Raw genomic sequence first — 18,862 nt, forward strand, 5'->3', positions numbered from 1 at the left:
ATTTTGAAGGAATATGCTAGGGAGTTGGCATCTCCCTTGACATATTTGTTTAACATGAGTCTTGCACTGGGTCAAGTTCCAAAGCAGTCACAGGAAGGCAAGATTGTGCCATTTCATAAAGGAGGTGACAGAACTCAAGCATCAAATTATAGGTCTATTTGCATATCAGTTGTCATTAAAATGTTGAAGGAGGATGGTGAGAATCAGGATTCAGAATTGGATTGACAACAATGGTATTATGTTTTATGGACAACATGGATTTGCTAAAGGGAGGTCATGTTTTAGTAATCTATTTATGTATTACAATAAAGTGACAGTTGCAATGGACAAGGGAGATGGATTCAGAGCAGTATACTTTGATTTTGCAAAGCTTTTGATAGATTACCACATTACTTGATAGTCAAACTAGGGCAGATGAGGTTGGATATTAGACTAGTGCAATGGATTGGAGACTGCCTATTCAACGGGTATCAGGAAGTTGTGTTTGGGGAAGCAATATCCCAGAAGAGGAAAGTCACTAGTGGTGTGCCTCAGGAGTCTGTTTTAGTACTATTGCTGTTTAACTTGTAAGTTAATGATATTGGGAAAGATTTGGATGGGGATACTCAATTGTTTGCAGATGATGCAAGGTTGAGACAAACTATGAGGAGTAGAGCAGATGTTCTGGCATTACAAGAAGACTTGAATAGATTGATTGAATGGGTACATGAGTGGGATGCCAGTTCAATGTTGCAAAATGTAATGGGGTTTATAAAATTGGGAAACAAAGGTGGGATGTACATTTATGCATGGTGGGGACATATTGTTGGAGGTAGAGGAAATCAGAGATCTTGGGTGATGGTGGATAAGGATCTAAAATTTATAGGACATATTTGCAAAATTGCGAAGCCAACACAACGAATTCTGGGAATGGTGCAGAGGACTAACTTGTAGAAATAAGGAGATTCTTGTTCCATTGTAAGGCCTTGATTAGGATACATATGGACTACTGTGCACAGATTTGGTCACTTGATTTTTCAAAAGGACTAGGAGATGTTGGAAAGGGTCCAGAGGCAATTGACTAAGGTAGTTTCTGATCTCTGGAATTTTGAATATGAGTAAAGGTTGAGAAGGTGCAATTTACAGTCTAGTGGATAGGAGAAGGAGCGATGATATGATAGACATGCATAAGTTGGTAAAGGGTTGTTATAGGATCGATGTTGAAGAAGTTTTTCATCAAATGTTGGGAAATCAAGGGAGAACAAGAGGTCATCTCTGGAAGCTGTATAAGGAGAATTTGAACAAGGGGGTGAGAAGCAGGTTTTTTTGCATGCAGAGTTGTGAATGATTGGAATTCTTTGCCTGTGAGTGTGGTGTCTGCAGAGAATTTGAATCTATTTAAGGCAAGCTATGATGAGCTGTGTGTGTATGACAAAGGGACCTCCTACATGAGTCTTTGACTACATGGAATCTTAAGGTAATAATAATACAGTGGTTAATCCTTATCACTGTAATGTCTTATATCTATATATTCTGTGTTCTTCTAACCAGTTTGCCTGTTTTGAGGGACAAAAAAAAACCAAGTTTCCAGGAGGAAAAACCCTGCCATCTCATTGTGAGCCAGGTGACTTACTACCAAAACTGGAATATGAGAAGAGAAGGCCCAAAGATCCAAAGAAAATCCTAGGGAATTTTTTAGCTATGTGGTCAGTAGGAGGAGAAATGATTGTGAAAGAATGACATTGTAGGATAAAAATGGGAATAGAGTGACTGATGCAGAGGACATAGTGGAATTGTTCAATGAAAACTTTATTGAAGTATTTCATCCTGGAGGAGTAAATTTTAATACTAGAGGGATAGAGAAGGTTCGAGGTTTAGAGGTGCAGGAGGAGAGTGTGTTCCAAATACTGAGTACTCTGGATGTCAGTAAATCTGTGGAACTGGATGGTATTTCACCACTAGTTTTGAGAAAATGTGCTAAAGAACTGACAGCTCCTTTGACCTGGCTTTTCAATGAAAGTCTGGCTACAGGAAAGGTGCCCAGGGAATGGAAGGAAGGTAAGATAGTGGCATTGCATAATGGTGGTAGCAGACTGGAAGTATCTAATTATAGGCCAGTTTGTGTGTCATCAGTAGTTGTTAAGATCTTGGAGAAATTAGTGAGGGACCATATACAACATTGGGCAGATGAGGGTAATGTTATCTGTGAGAGTCAACATGGATTTGTGAAGGGGGTGTTCTTGTTTTAGTAATATGCTAGCCTTTTATAATAAAGTTGCAAGAGCAGCAGATGAGGGAAAGGCATATACTGCCATTTTCTTGGATTTAGCGAAGGCATTTGACAGGGTGCCAGATGATAAGCTGATATTATTATTATTATTATTATTATTATTATTATTATTATTATTAAACAAGACCTCATGGAGTCAAAGACTCATCTAGGAGGTCCTTTTATCTCACACACATCTCATCATACCGGGTCTTAAACACATTCAAACTCCTTGCAGACACCACACTCTCAGGCAAGGCATTCCAATCATTCACAACTCTGCACGAAAAAAACCTGCCTCTCACTCCCCTACTCACACCCTCTTTATACAGTTTCCAGGGATGACCTCTGGTTCTCCCCTGATCTCCCACTATTCGCTGTAGAACTTCTCCACCATTGATCCTATAGCAACCCCTTACCAACTTGTAGGTCTCTATCATATCTCCCCTCTTCCTTCTCTCCACTAGTCTCTGCAAATTACATCTTTTCAATCTTTCCTCATACTCGACATTCCAGAGGTCAGAAACTACCTTAGTCAGTCGCCTTTGGACCCTTTCCAACATCTCCTCATCCTTCTGAAAACCAGGTGACCAAATCTGGGCACAATAGTCCATGTGTGGCCTAATCAAAGCCTTATACAATGGAACAAGAATCTCCCTACTTCTACACGTCAGTGTCCTCCTCATCATTCCCAGAAGTCTTTGTGTTGTCTTCACAATTTTGGCGATGTGACCCCTAAATTTTAGATCTTTATCCACTATCACTCCCAGATCTCTTATTTCCTCTACTTCCAACAATATATTCTTACCAAGCATAAATTCTGCATCCCATCTTTGTTTTCCAAATTTTAAAACCTTACATTTTGCAACATTGAACTCACACCCCCAATTGCTTGCCCAATCACTCAATTTATTCAAGTCTTCTTGCAAGACCACGACATCTTCACTACTCTTTATGGTTCTTCCCAACTTTGCATCATCTGCAAACAACTGAATATCTCCATCCAAATCTTCGCCAATATCATTAATATACAAGTTAAATAGTAATGGCCCTAAAACAGATCCCTGAGGCACTCCACTAGTGACTTTCCTTTTCCTGGATATTGCACCCCCATACACAACTTGTTGATACCTATCAGATAGCCAGTCTCCAATCCAATGCACTAATCTAATATCCAACCCCATCTGCTCTAGTTTGACTGTCAACTTATCATGAGGCACTCTATCAAAAGCTTTTGCGAAATCCAAGTATATTACTGTGTATCCTTCTCCTCTGTCCAAGGAAGCAGTCACTTTATTGTAATAAGTAAGTAGATTACTAAAACACGACCTCCCTTTAGCAAATCCATGCTGTCCATCAAAGATTATACCATTGTTGTCAACCCAACTCTGGATTCTAGCTCTCACAAGCTTCTCCAGCAACTTAACCACAACACCCGACACACAGATAGGCCTATAGTTTGATGCTTGAGTTCGATCACCTCCTTTATGAAGTGGCACAATCTTGCCCTCCTTCCACTCTTTAGGGACTTGACCAAGTGCAAGACTCGTATTAAAAAAATATGTCAAGGCAGGTGTCAACTCTCTGGCACATTCCTTCAGAATACGTGGTGATATATTATCAAGTCCCACAGCCTTATTTACATCTAGTTTACTCAACTCCCCAAACACCTCTTGCTCACTTACAGTCAGTCTCTCCTCCCCATCATCAACTGCTCTTAATCTCTCCATGAAGTCACATTCACAAGATTGAAAGATCTTTATGAACTGCTCATTAAGTATCTCCACCACACATTCTGCAACAGCTGTCTTTATACCATTTCCTCCAATCAATGTCATCCTTCCATAATCATTCTTTCTTTTGCTGGCTACATATCGAAAGAACTCCCTAGGATTCTTTTTAGCTTCATTAGCTAACTGCTGTTCATACCTCTCTTTAGCTACTCTCACCAACCAAGTCACTCTCCTTGCCTGGTCTTTGTAGAACTCATGAAATTGGTTACTTCCACTTCTCTTATGCTGCCTCCACAATGCCCTTTTTCTCTGTATTGCATGCTTAATCTCTTTATTCATCCATCTCACACCTAACTTATTTAACCTTCTCACCCGTGGTATACATTTAGACATTGCATCCACTAAATATTTTTTGAAAATCCCCCAAGCTGCATTGATCTCTTTTCCAGCTAACTCCTCATTCCATGCTACACCTGCAAGCTGTCTCCTGAGCTCTTCATAATCATCCCCCTTGTAGTTCCACATATACCCTTTTTTCACAGGGGTCCTTGCACTGCTGGCAACCACCCAAGTAATCACCTCATGGTCACTTTCACCAATTGGTGGATGATTTGATACCTCATTGATAATTACATCCTCCGATGAGATGACCAAATCCAAGACCCTTAATCCTCTTGTGCCCTCTGTTACATACTGTCTGAGGTAGTTATCCCTCAAAAACTCAAGAAACTCATTTTCTTTACTTCCAGTTGCTATCTCTTCATTCCAGTCTATATTGCCATAATTAAAATCACCCATAATGATCACCCTTTTCTTATTTGCTTGGCTTATTTGACTATACATTTCACTATCACCACCATCCACATTACCAGGTCTATAACAACATCCCACCAAGTATTTGATTCTATTCACCTCTATCTCACACCATACATATTTAAGTTGCAGCACATGGGTTTGGATGTCAGGATGGTCAACTGGATTCAGGATTGGCTGTCCGATAGGTATCAGAGAGTTGTGTATGGTGGGGCAATTTCAAGGAGGCAGAGGGTTACAAGTGGGGTCCCACAGGCCTCAGTACTCGGACCTGTATTGTTTAATCTTTATATCAATGACATTGTCAGTGGAATGCAGGGGAATATTCAGTTGTTTGTGGATGATGTGAAGCTGGGAAGGGTTATTAGTAACAGTGCACATGTAGTAGCCCTGCAAGAGGATTTGAATAAGCTAGACAGATGGATAATGAATGGGGATGTTGGTTTAATGCAGCAAAATGTAAGGTCTTGAGGTTTGGGAAACATGAATGGGATGCTGCATACTTTATTGGAGGAGATATACTGAAGGAAGTAGGGGAGACAAGAGATCTGGGGTTGATGATTGATAGAAACCTGAAATTCAAGAGACATATTGCAAAGGTAGTGAAGGTAACACAAAGGATTGCTGCAATAATGAGAAGGACGCTGACCTGCAGAGATAAAAGAGTTATCATTCCATTGTATAAGACCCTGATCAGAGACCACACTTAGACTATTGTCTCAGATTTGGTCTCCAGGATTTGAAGGGGATAAATTAACTGTGGAAAGAATACAAAGGCAGATAACAAAGATGGTTTCAGGACTGTACAATGTTGGTTATGAGGATCAGCTGAAGGAATGTTGACTGCAGAGTTTGGTGGATAGAAGAAGGAGAGGTGATATGATCAAGACTTTTAAACTGTTGAGAAGTGGTTACAGGGTTGACACCGGGGAGTTCTTTCGCTTGGTTGAACAGCGAGAAGGAATGATGACAAGGGGGACATCCTTGGAAGTTGTGAAAGGAAACTGTGAGCAAGAGGACGAGGAGTGGTTTCTTTGCATGGAAGATGGTTGAACCATGGCATTGCCTGATAGAGTGTGAGAACGAGAACAGTTAATGAGTTTAAGTGGTATGATGGACATTGTGTTTCCTAGGAGTGACCTCTTGCAATGAGTATTGATAGACTTTGTGTTTCCTAGGAAGGACCTCCGTGATGAGTCTTTTGACTCCATGGAGGCCTGAATAATAATAATAATAATAATAATTTGATTGACAGGTTTCAAACCCTGCATGTTTCAAACCAAAAAGTTCATCTAAACCAAATGAGCTATGGAGGCTTTATGCATGCTACATTTTATTTTTTACTTCTACTCTATTGGACATGAATTTAAATTTAAGAAATATAAAATGTAGGGGTTTCACAAATGCTTTTCTCTCCAAGGTATCCTTTAAAACTATTATCTTCTGTCCATAAGAGCAAGCATCTCAGACATTTAACTACTACTATCTTTCTAATACTAATTTTCCCATTTCATTCATAAAAAAATTATAATATAGACACACTCAACAAACAAAAGATTTCTAAACACATATGAGAATCTCATGAGAGGTATACACTTTATGTATATATACATTTATTTTATATACTATTTATATATTATCCTCAAGAAAGAATTTCTTACTTCTGGACTGCATAGTTCTGTTCTAACTTCATGAAGAGTATTTAAAGTATTCATCACGAATGAGAAATTCAGAACGTTTCTTTAAGATCCATATGAAAACTAGTTGAGACATTGATCATCAAATGAACTGAAAATTAAATTTTGATTAGAAAAATATACTTCATCTTAACATACCTGATATGTCAAAAACACAAAGAAAATCCTTTGAAACAAAAACAATCACAAAAAAGTCACTAATTACCTAAATATTACTGTACAACAAGCCTGTGTTTATATTAGTTTTGCATTACAAGCTATCTATATATGCTATGTCATAGAGTTAAATAGTTATTTTAATTTGAGTGCATTTAGTACAATTCTCTGTGTATCTTCTGCAAATTATGAGCCAAAAGATGGAATGTGCGATAATGCAATTGGCATACTTAATGTTACAAGTGGTAGAGTGACTGTAGAAATGACATGGTGGAATATGAATGACTAGATGGTAATGAAAAAGAAAGCAAACTTATGTGGAGTTCTCTGTAGAATAAAAAGTGAGATTGAGTGGTTGGAGAAATGTCTGCTGAATGGTATGACACAGAAGTAAAAGAAAGGGGGAGAGAAATCAGAGCACAAATGAGCAAGTTTAAGAATAAGAATTAGATTTTGTATGGTGTGACAAAACTGTGTTTTCCTGGAGCTAAGATTAAGGATGTTAGTGATGCTGTAATGATACAGATAGTGAAGGTGAAAGAGATGTTTATTTTGGCTGGTACAAATGATTCAGCAGCTGACAAGTGTGATATGTGAGAAGACATGAAAGAGTTACTAGCACATGCAAAAAAGACGAGTGAGAAAGTAAAAGTGTGAGTCTATTGCCATGGTATGATAGAGGCAAACTGATAGGGAGAGTTATGACAGCAAATGAGTCTGTGTGCAGATTATGCAGGAGGAATGGTGTGGAGTTTGTGGATGTATGGAGTCACTTTGATGAAAGGAAGATTTTATATAAGGTGCATGGCTTGCAATTGAATGGATTTAGTGTCTGGAGTCCTGAGAAAGTGCTGTTCAGTGAGAGTTCAGAAGTGCAGTTTGAGGGAAACTAGAATGTTTAGGGAGGATGCAGGTGAGCATGGATCCAAGCAACCTAGAGATTAAAAAGTAGGATTAAAAATCGAAATTTTTTAAAAAAAAGTTAAAAAAAATTAGCATCATGATCACATGATGCTAAATGTAGCACCCAAAGTGAGAATAAAAATTGTTAAGCAACAATTCTGGGTTAAGCAACACAAGGTGTTAGGAAGGCTGTGGGATGAAGGGGTATTGCAGTTTATGTGAACTAATACTAGAAGTATTCAAAATAAGGGTGAGGAGTTTTTGACATTGGTTAGCTTAACTTGGCCAAAAGCTATAGACATTAGTGAGACTAGGTTGACTAAGGATGATATCATAATAAGAATAGAATGCAAGGGATATAGTGTCTTCGGAGAGGACAGAGGGAGCAGGATGAAGGGGGGGGAGTGGTTTTACTAACGATACCATAGGAATTAAAGCCAAAAAGAGTAGAAGAAATCAGGGGGACAGGAATTCAGAAGGCAGGTCATTTGGAATTTATACAGCTACAGAGAGATAATTACATGAGGCAGCATGTAATGGAGAGGCCACAAGGTTCAGGCATGCTCGACTTGATCATAGCATCAGAAAACTTAACATTAATCATTCTAGCTTTAAGCTGCCTCACTTCAAGAAAGTGATCATGTCATCTTGACCTGGGAGACTGTCAGATATGCAGAATTATCTGTTAAAAATGGATATATATTGAATTACAAAGCAGGTGATTATGCCAATATGAGGTATCAGCTTGTCATAATCATAACTGAATCATAATAAAATTCCTCATAATTGAGGAATGACAACAGTGCCATGACATAAGAATTTAGAGGGGAAGAGATGTTTGTGGTGAATAAGAGCAAGCACCCAGACACTTAACTACTACTATCTTTCTAATACTAATTTTCCCATTTCATTCACAAAAAATTTATAATATATACACACTCAAAAAATACAAGATTTCTAAACACATATGAGCAGTGGTAATCAAGAAATGTTTAGCAATATCAGAATATATATCCAGAGTGAGGATGACAAATCAGATAGGAGTTAGATGGATGAATAGCTTCATTAAGCAGGAGTTGCAGATGAAGAAAAGACTGTGGAGGTTATAAAGAAAAAGGTGATCAGCATGCCCATGAGCAGTACAAGGTACAGGCAAGAAGTGTGACCTGTTTGGTAAGGAAGGCCAAAGCTAATTATGAGAGTAAGCTAAAAATTAAAGATGCTAAGAAATTATATTCTTAGTTTCATCCTTTATCCACGTAAGCAAACAAAGTTTGCATGTGAAGTAACTTCAGGATTGTGCTAATAGTATATAGAGGCTAATGCCTTCACATCAATTGCCTTGGTATCCCATAATGCAACACACATATCCTTACAGACAAGCATGATGCTATGTATTATGCGAAGGCCACTATCCAGAATGGTTTCGACCTTTATTGAGGTCTTATCAGTGGGAGCAGACCCAGAATGATACCAAGATTAAAGTAATGCAGAAGGAGACCTCAATGAAGGGGTTGAAACCAGTCTGGGTAATGGCCCTTTCCATAATGCATAGCATTATACATGTCCATAAGGATATGTGCATTGCATTACGGGATACTGATGTGAAGTCATTAGCCTCTATATACAAGTAATCTAGTCATGAAGTTACTTCATGAATAAACTTTGTTTGCTTACACTTGGATCAAGGATGAACCCAAGAATATAATTTCTCGGCATCTTTAATTTATAGTATAACCACATGAAAAAACTTTCAATAGTAAGCTAGCTGATGAGGCCAAAAGAAATTCTACAGAGTTAGATCACTATGTGGCAAGTGAAAGGAGAAATGACTATGGAAGGAAAATCAAAAAACTGCTGATAGTAGGGAGGCAACAGAACTAAACCAAACAGTTCAATTACAGAGTGAACATTTTGCAGGGATATACCATCTAGGTGGTGACAGTGCAATGCCAGGTACAACGTTGACTGAAGGGAGAATCGAGGTTGAAGAAATGGAAGTACTGTACTTAAAATATTGCAAAACTTAAATGCGAACACAGGCATGTTAGATGGCATATCACCCTGTGCATTACAAAGATGTGTAAGGTAATTATCAATTCCTCTGATAAAGCTGTTTAATTTAAACCTCAGTACTGGGAAGGGGCCAATGGAGTGAAAAGAAGGCCCACTGCATGAAGTAGGCTTCGAGACAGAAATAGCAAACTATAGGGCAATCAGCATCTCAGGAATGGTGGTTAAGGTGTTAGAAAAATTGGTAAAAGGCATAATTCAGGACTGGATATTAAAAAAGCCCTTTTTTTTTAAATAATAATGTAACAATGGAGTTAGATAAGGGAAATGGCTACTAAGTGATATTGCTAGACTTTGCAAAGGCATTTTTGCCAGCCTGGTTGGCCGAGTGGTTAGCGTATTCGCTTCCTAGCCAAAAGGCTGCGGGGTTTGAATCCAAGCGTGGGCATGGATGTTTGTGATTGTCTGTGGAAATACCAGTGGTGATGATTGGTGATAGATGGCATTGGTGTAGTTGCAGTCAGTTGGTGGAGACAGAGTTGTAGAGTGGATGCTCTCCCTCGATGAGTCTTTGGACTCCCTGGAGGTGACAAATAATAATAATAATTTGACAAGATTCCACATAGAAATCTATTGCATAAATTGGAGCAAATGGAGATGGATGTGAATCTGGTGATCTAGATTAGAGGGTGGCTGATGGACAGATATCAAAGAGTGGTTTATGAAGTGGCAGAGTCCAAGAGAATTCAAATGACCACTGGTATAACACAAGGGCTCAGTATTTAGTCATCTGTTGTTTAAATTTATATCAATGATATGAGAAAAGATTTGACAGGAAATATTCAGTTGTTTGCTGATGATGCTAAACTTGGAAGAGTAATAATAAATAAAGGTGATGTAAAGATCCTTTAAACAGACCATCCATATGGGCAAAAGTAAATGGCTGCCAGTTCAATGTAATCTAGTGCAATGTGATGCACTTTGGGAAGTTGTGTACAATACTGAGGAAACTGTGCAGGAAACTGATGAGGCTAGGGATTTGGAATTGAAGTTTAGAGGGCATATTGCAAAGGTAACCAAAACAGCACATCAAATTACATGGTTTTGAAGAACATACTAACAAGTAGGGACAGAAAAGTTATTGTTCCTCAACTGGCTGAGGGAATGTGGACTGCTGAGCTTGGTGAATAGAAGAAGGAGAGGTGATATGATCAAGACTTGTCCACCTTGTAAATTCCTCTGTTGAGAGGAATTTACAAGGTAGACAATGGAGAGTTCTTTTACTCGGTGGAGCAGCGGGAAGGAATGATGACAAGGGGGCCATCCCAGGAAGGTACGAAAGGAAGCTTTGAGCAAGAGGGTGAGAAGTGGTTTCTTTGCGTGGAGGGTGGTGGAACCATGCAATGCATTCCATGATAGAATGGTGAGAGCAAGAATGGTCAACGAGCTAAAGGAGTGGTATGATAGCTTTGTGTTTCCTAGGAAGGACCTCCCGTGATGAGGCTCTTGACTCCATGGAGACCTGAATAATAATAATAATAATAATATAAGGCTTTAATAAGCCACATCTGGATAACTGTGCACAGATCTGGACACTCAGATTCTAGGAGAATGAAGAAGGGGTGGAGGATCCATAGGCTAGTGACAAAGACTGTGATTGGTCTAAGGAATGCTACCTACAAGAATAAATAGACCGTCCATGGGCTTCAAAAATTAGCTGATAGGTGAAAAAAGAGGAGACATGACAGAAGCATATAAGTTATTAAAGAGATTTTATGTGATTGACAGTGAGGACTTATTTTCAGTACATGGCAGGAAGGGAGAGAACAAGAGTGTGGTTGGCACTTTCAGTACATGGCAAGAAGGGAGGGAACAAGAGTGTGGTTACCACACTCTTGTTCTCTCCCTTCCTGCCATGTATGTACTGAAAAGAAGTCTTCACTGTCAATTACATAAAATCCCTTTATATGATTTATGGTGTATATATATGAATGAGTGATCATTAACTCGGTTAACATACATATTTTTTAAAAGAATTGAATGACTAGAACCGAGATTTAAGTAAAAAGGTTTTAACACGTTCGCTGCCACGCTACTTTTGCATGGTCTGTTCCCCTACGCCGAGCAGTTTTACTTCTTCAAGGTCAGTACGATAATCTCGTTACCAGAGGTAAACGACCTACGAGTATACTCGTAGTTGGCTTGTACAGAGCATATACGGTCTATGAGAATACACTGTTTTGAAGCTAGCCCCACAAGCCAAGCATTTTCACTTCTTCAAGGTCACTACAATAATCTCGTTCCCGGCGGTAAGCATCCTACGAGTATACTCGTAGCTGGCTTGTGAAGCAGGTTTACCCACTACGAGTATACTCGTAGTTGGCAGCGAACGTGTTAATATTAAAACACTACTAGTTTCGTCAGGTGACATTATAAAAGAAAGGAAAAAAAAACACTAAAACACTGAAGCTTAAATAAACTAAGAACATCATAGAGAGTCTCTATACATAATTAACATTAAAATGTTATGGTTGTATTTAAAGCTGTTCTTTCATTTGTGGTATTGTTGAGAAAGTATGTGCTGGTAGCATCTCGTGAACGCCAGTACATGATTACAGCTGAATGACTATCTGGGAGGTTGTAGCTCAAGTTATTATTTAGATGAACAGGATTGAAGATGATTTCCCTAGATTCTACGATTTTTCTCTCTAGTTCATCATTGCAACGGAAGATGTTAGTAGATTTTTCCCAGCAGACTTTGTGACTTTGGCTTTCATCATTAGGATTAGCCGAGAAAAGGATATGACTTGATAATGCACTGGCTCGCTGTCTCTTGTATGTAATGTCCCTCATGTGTTCTTCCATACGCAATTTGACAGATTTGTCTGTCTGCCCAAAATAAGGAATATCACAATCACACAATATTTTATATACACCAGGGTATTTGAGTTGATGATGACAAGGTTTTGGGTGGCTTATTAAGAAATGGATTTTTGGAAGTGGAGTGAACAAGGTTCTGATATTGTATTTTCTTAGAACTTTTGCTAATTTACGTGAAACTGTACTTATGTAAGGAATAGAAATATTGCATTTGAATCTATTTGTTTCTTCTGAGTGATGTCTAGGAGGATTAAGAAGGAATTTTTCAATGATTCTCTTGGAATATCCATTAACTTTGAAAGAAACAAATAAATTCAAAGGCAATATTTCTATTCCTTACATAAGTACAGTTTCACATAAATTAGCAAAAGTTCTAAGAAAATACAATATCAGAACCTTGTTCACTCCACTTCCAAAAATCCGTTTCTTAATAAGCCACCCAAAACCTTGTTATCATCAACTCAAATACCCTGGTGTATATAAAATATTGTGTGATTGTGATATTCCTTATTTTGGGCAGAAAGACAAATCTGTCGAATTGCGTATGGAAGAACACATGAGAGACATTACTTACAAGAGACAGCGAGTCAGTGCATTATCAAGTCATATCCTTTTCTCGGCTAATCCTAATGATGAAAGCCAAAGTCGCAAAGTCTGCTGGGAAAAATCTACTAACATCTTCCGTTGCAATGATGAACTAGAGAGAAAAATCGTAGAATCTAGGGAAATCATCTTCAATCCTGTTCATCTAAATAATAACTTGAGCTACAACCTCCCAGATAGTCATTCAGCTGTAATCATGTACTAGCGTTCACGAGATGCTACTAGCACGTACTTTCCCAACAATACCACAAATGAAAGAACAGCTTTAAATACAACCACAATGTTTTAATGTTATGTATAGAGACTCTCTATGATGTTCTTAGTTTATTTAAGCTTCAGTGTTTTAGTGTTTTTCTTTTTTCTTTCTTTTATAATGTCACCTGATGAAGGCTATTACAAGCTGAAACTAGTAGTGTTTTAATATTAAAACCTTTTTACTTAAATCTCGGTTCTAGTCATTAAATTCTTTAAAAAAAAAAAAAATACATATATATATATATATATACACATACATATATATACATGTGTGTGTGTGTGTGTATACACACACACTATAAATTAAAGTTGCAAAGAAATTATGTTCTTTGTTTCATCCTTTATTCAAGTGTAAGTAAACAAATTTTGCACATGAAGTCACTTCACACTGGCCTACTTTTATATAGAAGCTAATGAATTCACATAAATTGCGTTAGTATCCCATAATGCAATGCATATATCCTTACAGACATGTATGATGCCATGCATTATGGGAAGGGCCATCACCCAGCCTGGTTTTGTCCTTTACTTGAGGTCTCATTAGTGGGAGTCAGATCCAGAAGTGATATCAAGGTTGATAGTAATGCATTAGTCATATTTTCATATACAAGTAATCAAAAGGTGTCATACCTTATTACTAAAATACTCTGGCTTAGAGATAAATGTTGAAATATATATAGTTTTTCCACTTGGTTATACTATAAATTAAAGATGCCAAGAATATATGGATGTATAGATGAATAATAAGGGTGAAACCAAGAATATAATTTCTTGGAAAGTTAAGTGATATATGATGACAGACTGAAGGTAAGTGGTGTGCAGAATTTAGCTGATAGGTAGAAGAGAGGAGAGAAGATAGAAACTTAAAAGTTACTAAAGATATTCTATACGATTGACACAAAAGAAATTTTTCAAGACATGAGCTGGGAGAGAACAAGGGATAAACCCCCCACACACACACACTGGAAGTTGGGTAAGAGTGTAGTTAGTGTGTGCAAACAAACAAGATTTTGTCAGAGGTAGTTGTGAGTGTCCTGACAGTGAATGAGTTTAAGGAGATACATGATAGGTATTGTGAATAATGGTTAGTGTGGGTCTTCTAGTGCCTTCTAGAAGACTCATTGTGGAAGGCACTCTAGTGCCTTCCACAATGAGTCTTTGGACTCCATGGAGATACCAGGTATAATAATCATAATAATCTTACATTCCCATTATGAGAAGATACTATGATATTAGCAAAACAAGTGTTCTCTGCCAGGTTGTCAGGAAAAAGACCCAGAGGAAGACCAAGATTATAGGTGGATTGATACAGCAAAAAAAAAGTGCCTTAGAAGCCAGAAATATAAGATCTGATAATGTTAGAGTCTTGACAGATAACAGATTGATTTGGAGGAAAATTGTTGATAGAAAGTTAGTAATGATGTATGTTTTTCATGCAGTACTATCATAACATCCTGTATGCCCCTTGAGGGTACATGCAAGGAATTGGATCATGATGATAATGAGATACTAAGATGTTTTGTTTTGTTTTTTTGACATTTTTGAACGATCTGTTATGCATTAGTTACCATTTCAGTGTTACCATTACTTGTATATTTTCTGCTCATATACAAGTAATGGTGAAAATATAAATCACTGAAATTGTAACTAATGCGTGATTTTTTTTATAAATAACAAACCCTTATTATGATTATTATTATCATACAAGTATCTCTGAAACTTCAGTGGCATGGTTACGAAGGCCTACTCAAGCCACGCCACTCACAGCTTTCCTTAAACTTATTCACAAATAATGCATTACTCCTACTGGCAATCCAGTTATTCATTGCTCTCCAAATGGAGCCAACCCTCATATACTTTCTCTAACAGCACACACTCACTCATTTTCCTGAGATGATCCCCTTGTCCTAAAGTCCCCTACACTATATAATGAAAAATTTACTGACCTTACAAAATTCTTTCATAAGTTTTATTATTTTTATTATCACAGAACTTCCATGAAATTAATAAACTCAATGACACCTCCCTCCATTAAATGTTGGTATCCTTCTTAGTATCACTATTCCTCTGCCTTGTTTCACCACCTCTATAATGTTGCCTCTAGCTTCAGCTTCCTATTAGTATTATCACTCAAAGATTCCAGCTTCACTACTTTCTTGTCAACATAATACACCTTCTGAAATCCTACAATAAGACATTATCATTCAAGCACCTCCATGATATCCTAAGACTCATCATGCAATATCATACATATCCATTTCCATTAGCTAACTTAGTCATAAGTTGATTATAAAATGACAGAAAATTACTTAGATAATACCTTCCTTGTTAAAAACCATGCTATTCTCTGCAGAGTATAGAATCTCTATCTACAATCAGGGCTGTACTTATGCATGGCTGCACGAGGCTCTAGCTGCAGACCCTGAAAAATTAGAGCCAATTTAAGGGCCTCGAACAATGAGGGAGGGGCCCCCCAGAGCACTCTAGTGCCTCAAGCCCCACCCACCTCAGGAAAAGTATAAGCATGGTCCTGTCTATATTCCTGAATTTGGACTATTGCAAACTTCACTAAATCCTTAAGTGATGTCAGAAAAAATACAGCAAATGATAGGCCAGTCGATATCAATGGAGGACAGTTTAAGGTCTTTGCAAAATTTGTAATAGTATCTCTATGCAACTGACATATCCTGACCACTTTTCATTTCTTTCAGGTCTTGCTTGTGTTAAAACTCAAACTCATCATATGTTTACTGGGCATCCATACATGCCATATGGTCACTCCGATGCTCAGTGATGTACCACACCAGGCCTATCCATGTAGTCCTGTTGTATGCTTTTCTGGAGGCGTCAACTCTCTTAAGATAAGTCACTCTACACACCATTCATCCATCTTATTGATGGTCTAACTCTTCCTCTTTTCCAGGAACTTTACCATCTATTACTGTTCTGAGAAGTCCTCCTTCCATCCTTTCAATATGTCCAAAATATTTTAACTTTCTTCTATCAATATCATTAATGTGCCTTAAAATTCTACTGATCTTTTCTAACATGCCTTTCAGTATGTGATATCCTCATCAGCCTTCTGTAGCATCAAATTTAAAAAGCAGCTATCCTTTTCTTATCTGACTTCTTCAGCTTCCAAGTCTCATCTCCATAAGTCACTGCTGGAAAAACAACTGCATCCAAAATCCTCAACTTTGTTCCCATGGAATTAGATCCATTCTACCAGATTTTAGACAAGTCTCTGACTGTTGTTTTAGCCATTCCTAATCTTCTAAACAGCAATTCTTCAAAAACTCAAACCTGCTGACTTCCTCAATTCTTTCTCCATTAAGGTACACTTGTTTCTCAAGAGCTTCCCTGTTTGCATTTCCTTTGAGAACCATAATCTTTGTCTTGCTAGGATTGAGTTGAAGTCCTCTGTTATTACAGAGGAGTACAGTATCATCAGCATACCTCAGATTACTGATCAATCTGCGACCTGATTCCTGTCTTGAGCTTATCCAATGCTTCACACATGATGTCCTTTGCATACATACTAAACAAGTAAGGAAAACGTAAACATCCTTGCCTAACTCCTTTTCCAACCTGAAGTCAATCAGTTAGACACCTGTTTGTACCATGGCTTCTTGTTCCCTGTACAAGTTGGCTATCAACCTGATAATGTGTTGAGGAAACCCATTCTTTTCATTACTTCCCACAGTTTCACTTGCTGAACACAGTCAAAAGCTTTAGAATAGTCTAAGAAACACATTACCAGAAGGAGTCTAAATTCTTTATACTTTTCTATGATCTGTCTAAGGCAAAGGATCTGATCTCTGGTGCTCTTACCATTCCTAAAACCTGCTTGTTTCTCAGGCATCTGTATGTCAACTTTGGCCTCAATCCTATTTAGCATGATCTTCAATAAAATTTTGCTTGCATGAGATATTAAAAGCTAACAGTTCTATAATATCACCTTTCTTATGTAGTGATATGAAAACAGCCTTCTTCCAGTCTCTAGACCATGATCCTGTCTCCCATATCCTTGCAATCAATCTATGAAACATTCTTATCTTTCTATCCCCTGTGGCCTTGACTCTGCTAGGATTCCATCTGCAACTGAGGCCTTATTGCTGTTAAGATTATTAACTGCTCTTTCAACTTCATGCCTAAGTAGAGGAAGAGGAGTGAATGCTAACAGGCTGAATGAAGAAAGCTAAATGTAATAAAGAATTTAGTGCTGTTTCTAAAAGAGAAAATAACAATGAAATGAAAGCTTATTCAGAGTTATTTTTTGCTTTATTATTATTTTACTTGGTATGGGAGATAGCAGAGTTATAAATTTATATGCTAAACTGGTAGACTAATCTTAGAATTATATATAATCTTGCCTAAGTACCACTGTTAGGATATATGTTGTCCGCCTCTAAATTCAAGAAAACGTAAAATTAAAAACAAAACAAAAAAATACTATGTTTTTTATCGTTGAGATAATAAGATTCTGCCGGTTTTTGCGTGCCTTTCAAACTTCCTGCTCCTGGGCATTACCTTAGTTAGTTAATGGATTATAACAGCCCTTTCCTTTCGTAATTATGAATGATGATCGGCTGTTAAGAATCAGTTGCAACACCCACAAGAATAATTACATATAAGCAGTTTGGAAATATTTAATAATGTATTGAAGAAAAGTAATGGCATATCATAATTCGATCATTAATCTCAAGAAATGCGAAAAACATAGAAGCTCCATTAATCCCTCAAACAGGCACTTCCTACTGCCACGCCTGATAAAATGAATGAACTAAGAAATATCAGTTGAAGTCTGTCTTTAAAGGGTGAATTATAATACGTAATTCCGTTACTTACAAAAACTTCTATCACAATGTAATATATAAAACAAAATTCGTATAAATATCACAACGCCAACCACTCTCGTCAACCGTTGATAAGTAAGTTGCCATGGTTACAATGAAAAGTAACTGCCTATATTTTTCATGGTTACAATGGAAAAAAAATAAAATAAAATAAAATAAAAATATATATATATATATAGTCAGTACAAATATTAATTTTCTAAATGTATACATTCCGAGTCAATTCTAATAATAATATATATATATATAAAAGGTTGAAACCGGTCTGGGTAGTGATCCCCCCACCCATAATGCATAACAGTATACATCTCTTAGTGAGATGTGTTTTACATTATGGGAAATACTAAGAATAGTGATCAGAGTTTTACCCATCTTTACAACGAGTTGCCCTGGTGTTGCCCTACCTTTAGACTTGAACTACGTTCAGGCGCAAACTTGACTGTTTTGCTTACTTGGGAGAAGGAGTAAAAAAACCAAGTTTATAAAATTACTTGGTATCCTTAATATGTGTGTATGTGTGTGTGTGGGGGGGGGGTGATCATAGGCTTTTACTCAGTTGTTGTGATACATTTTAAAACATAGATTTAATGACTTAAAAAAACCGAGATAACTTATAAAGATTTTAATGAGACTAATACAACTAGTTTCGGCTTATAAGTGAGACTAATTTATGAGACTAATAAACTAGTTTCAGCCTTCCTCAGG

The 18,862-nt window shown here is 37.4% G+C and overlaps 1 protein-coding gene across 5 annotated transcripts in view; it reads right to left on the reverse strand.

The window, feature by feature from the left end:
• Window positions 1-18,215, reverse strand: part of LOC150107295 (ELMO domain-containing protein 3-like) — a 287,770-nt gene extending 269,555 nt beyond the window's left edge. For 3 of the 5 annotated variants that reach the window (XM_090391155.1, XM_090391154.1, XM_090391150.1), the window contains exons 1-2: window positions 18,150-18,215; window positions 6,456-6,582 (exon numbers count right to left, since the gene is read on the reverse strand). In XM_090391155.1, coding sequence (XP_090247281.1) covers window positions 6,456-6,509 — 54 coding nt within the window. In that variant the 5' untranslated portion in view covers window positions 6,510-6,582; window positions 18,150-18,215. The other 2 variants (XM_090391152.1, XM_090391153.1) reach the window with 2 other exon arrangements.
• Between the last annotated feature and the right edge of the window lie 647 nt (window positions 18,216-18,862).

This window comes from Typopeltis vanoorti, chromosome 4, assembly GCF_054136105.1.
Source record: "Typopeltis vanoorti isolate ZY-2024b chromosome 4, IOZ_Tvanoo_1.0, whole genome shotgun sequence".
NCBI classification, from domain to species: Eukaryota; Metazoa; Arthropoda; class Arachnida; order Uropygi; family Thelyphonidae; genus Typopeltis; species Typopeltis vanoorti.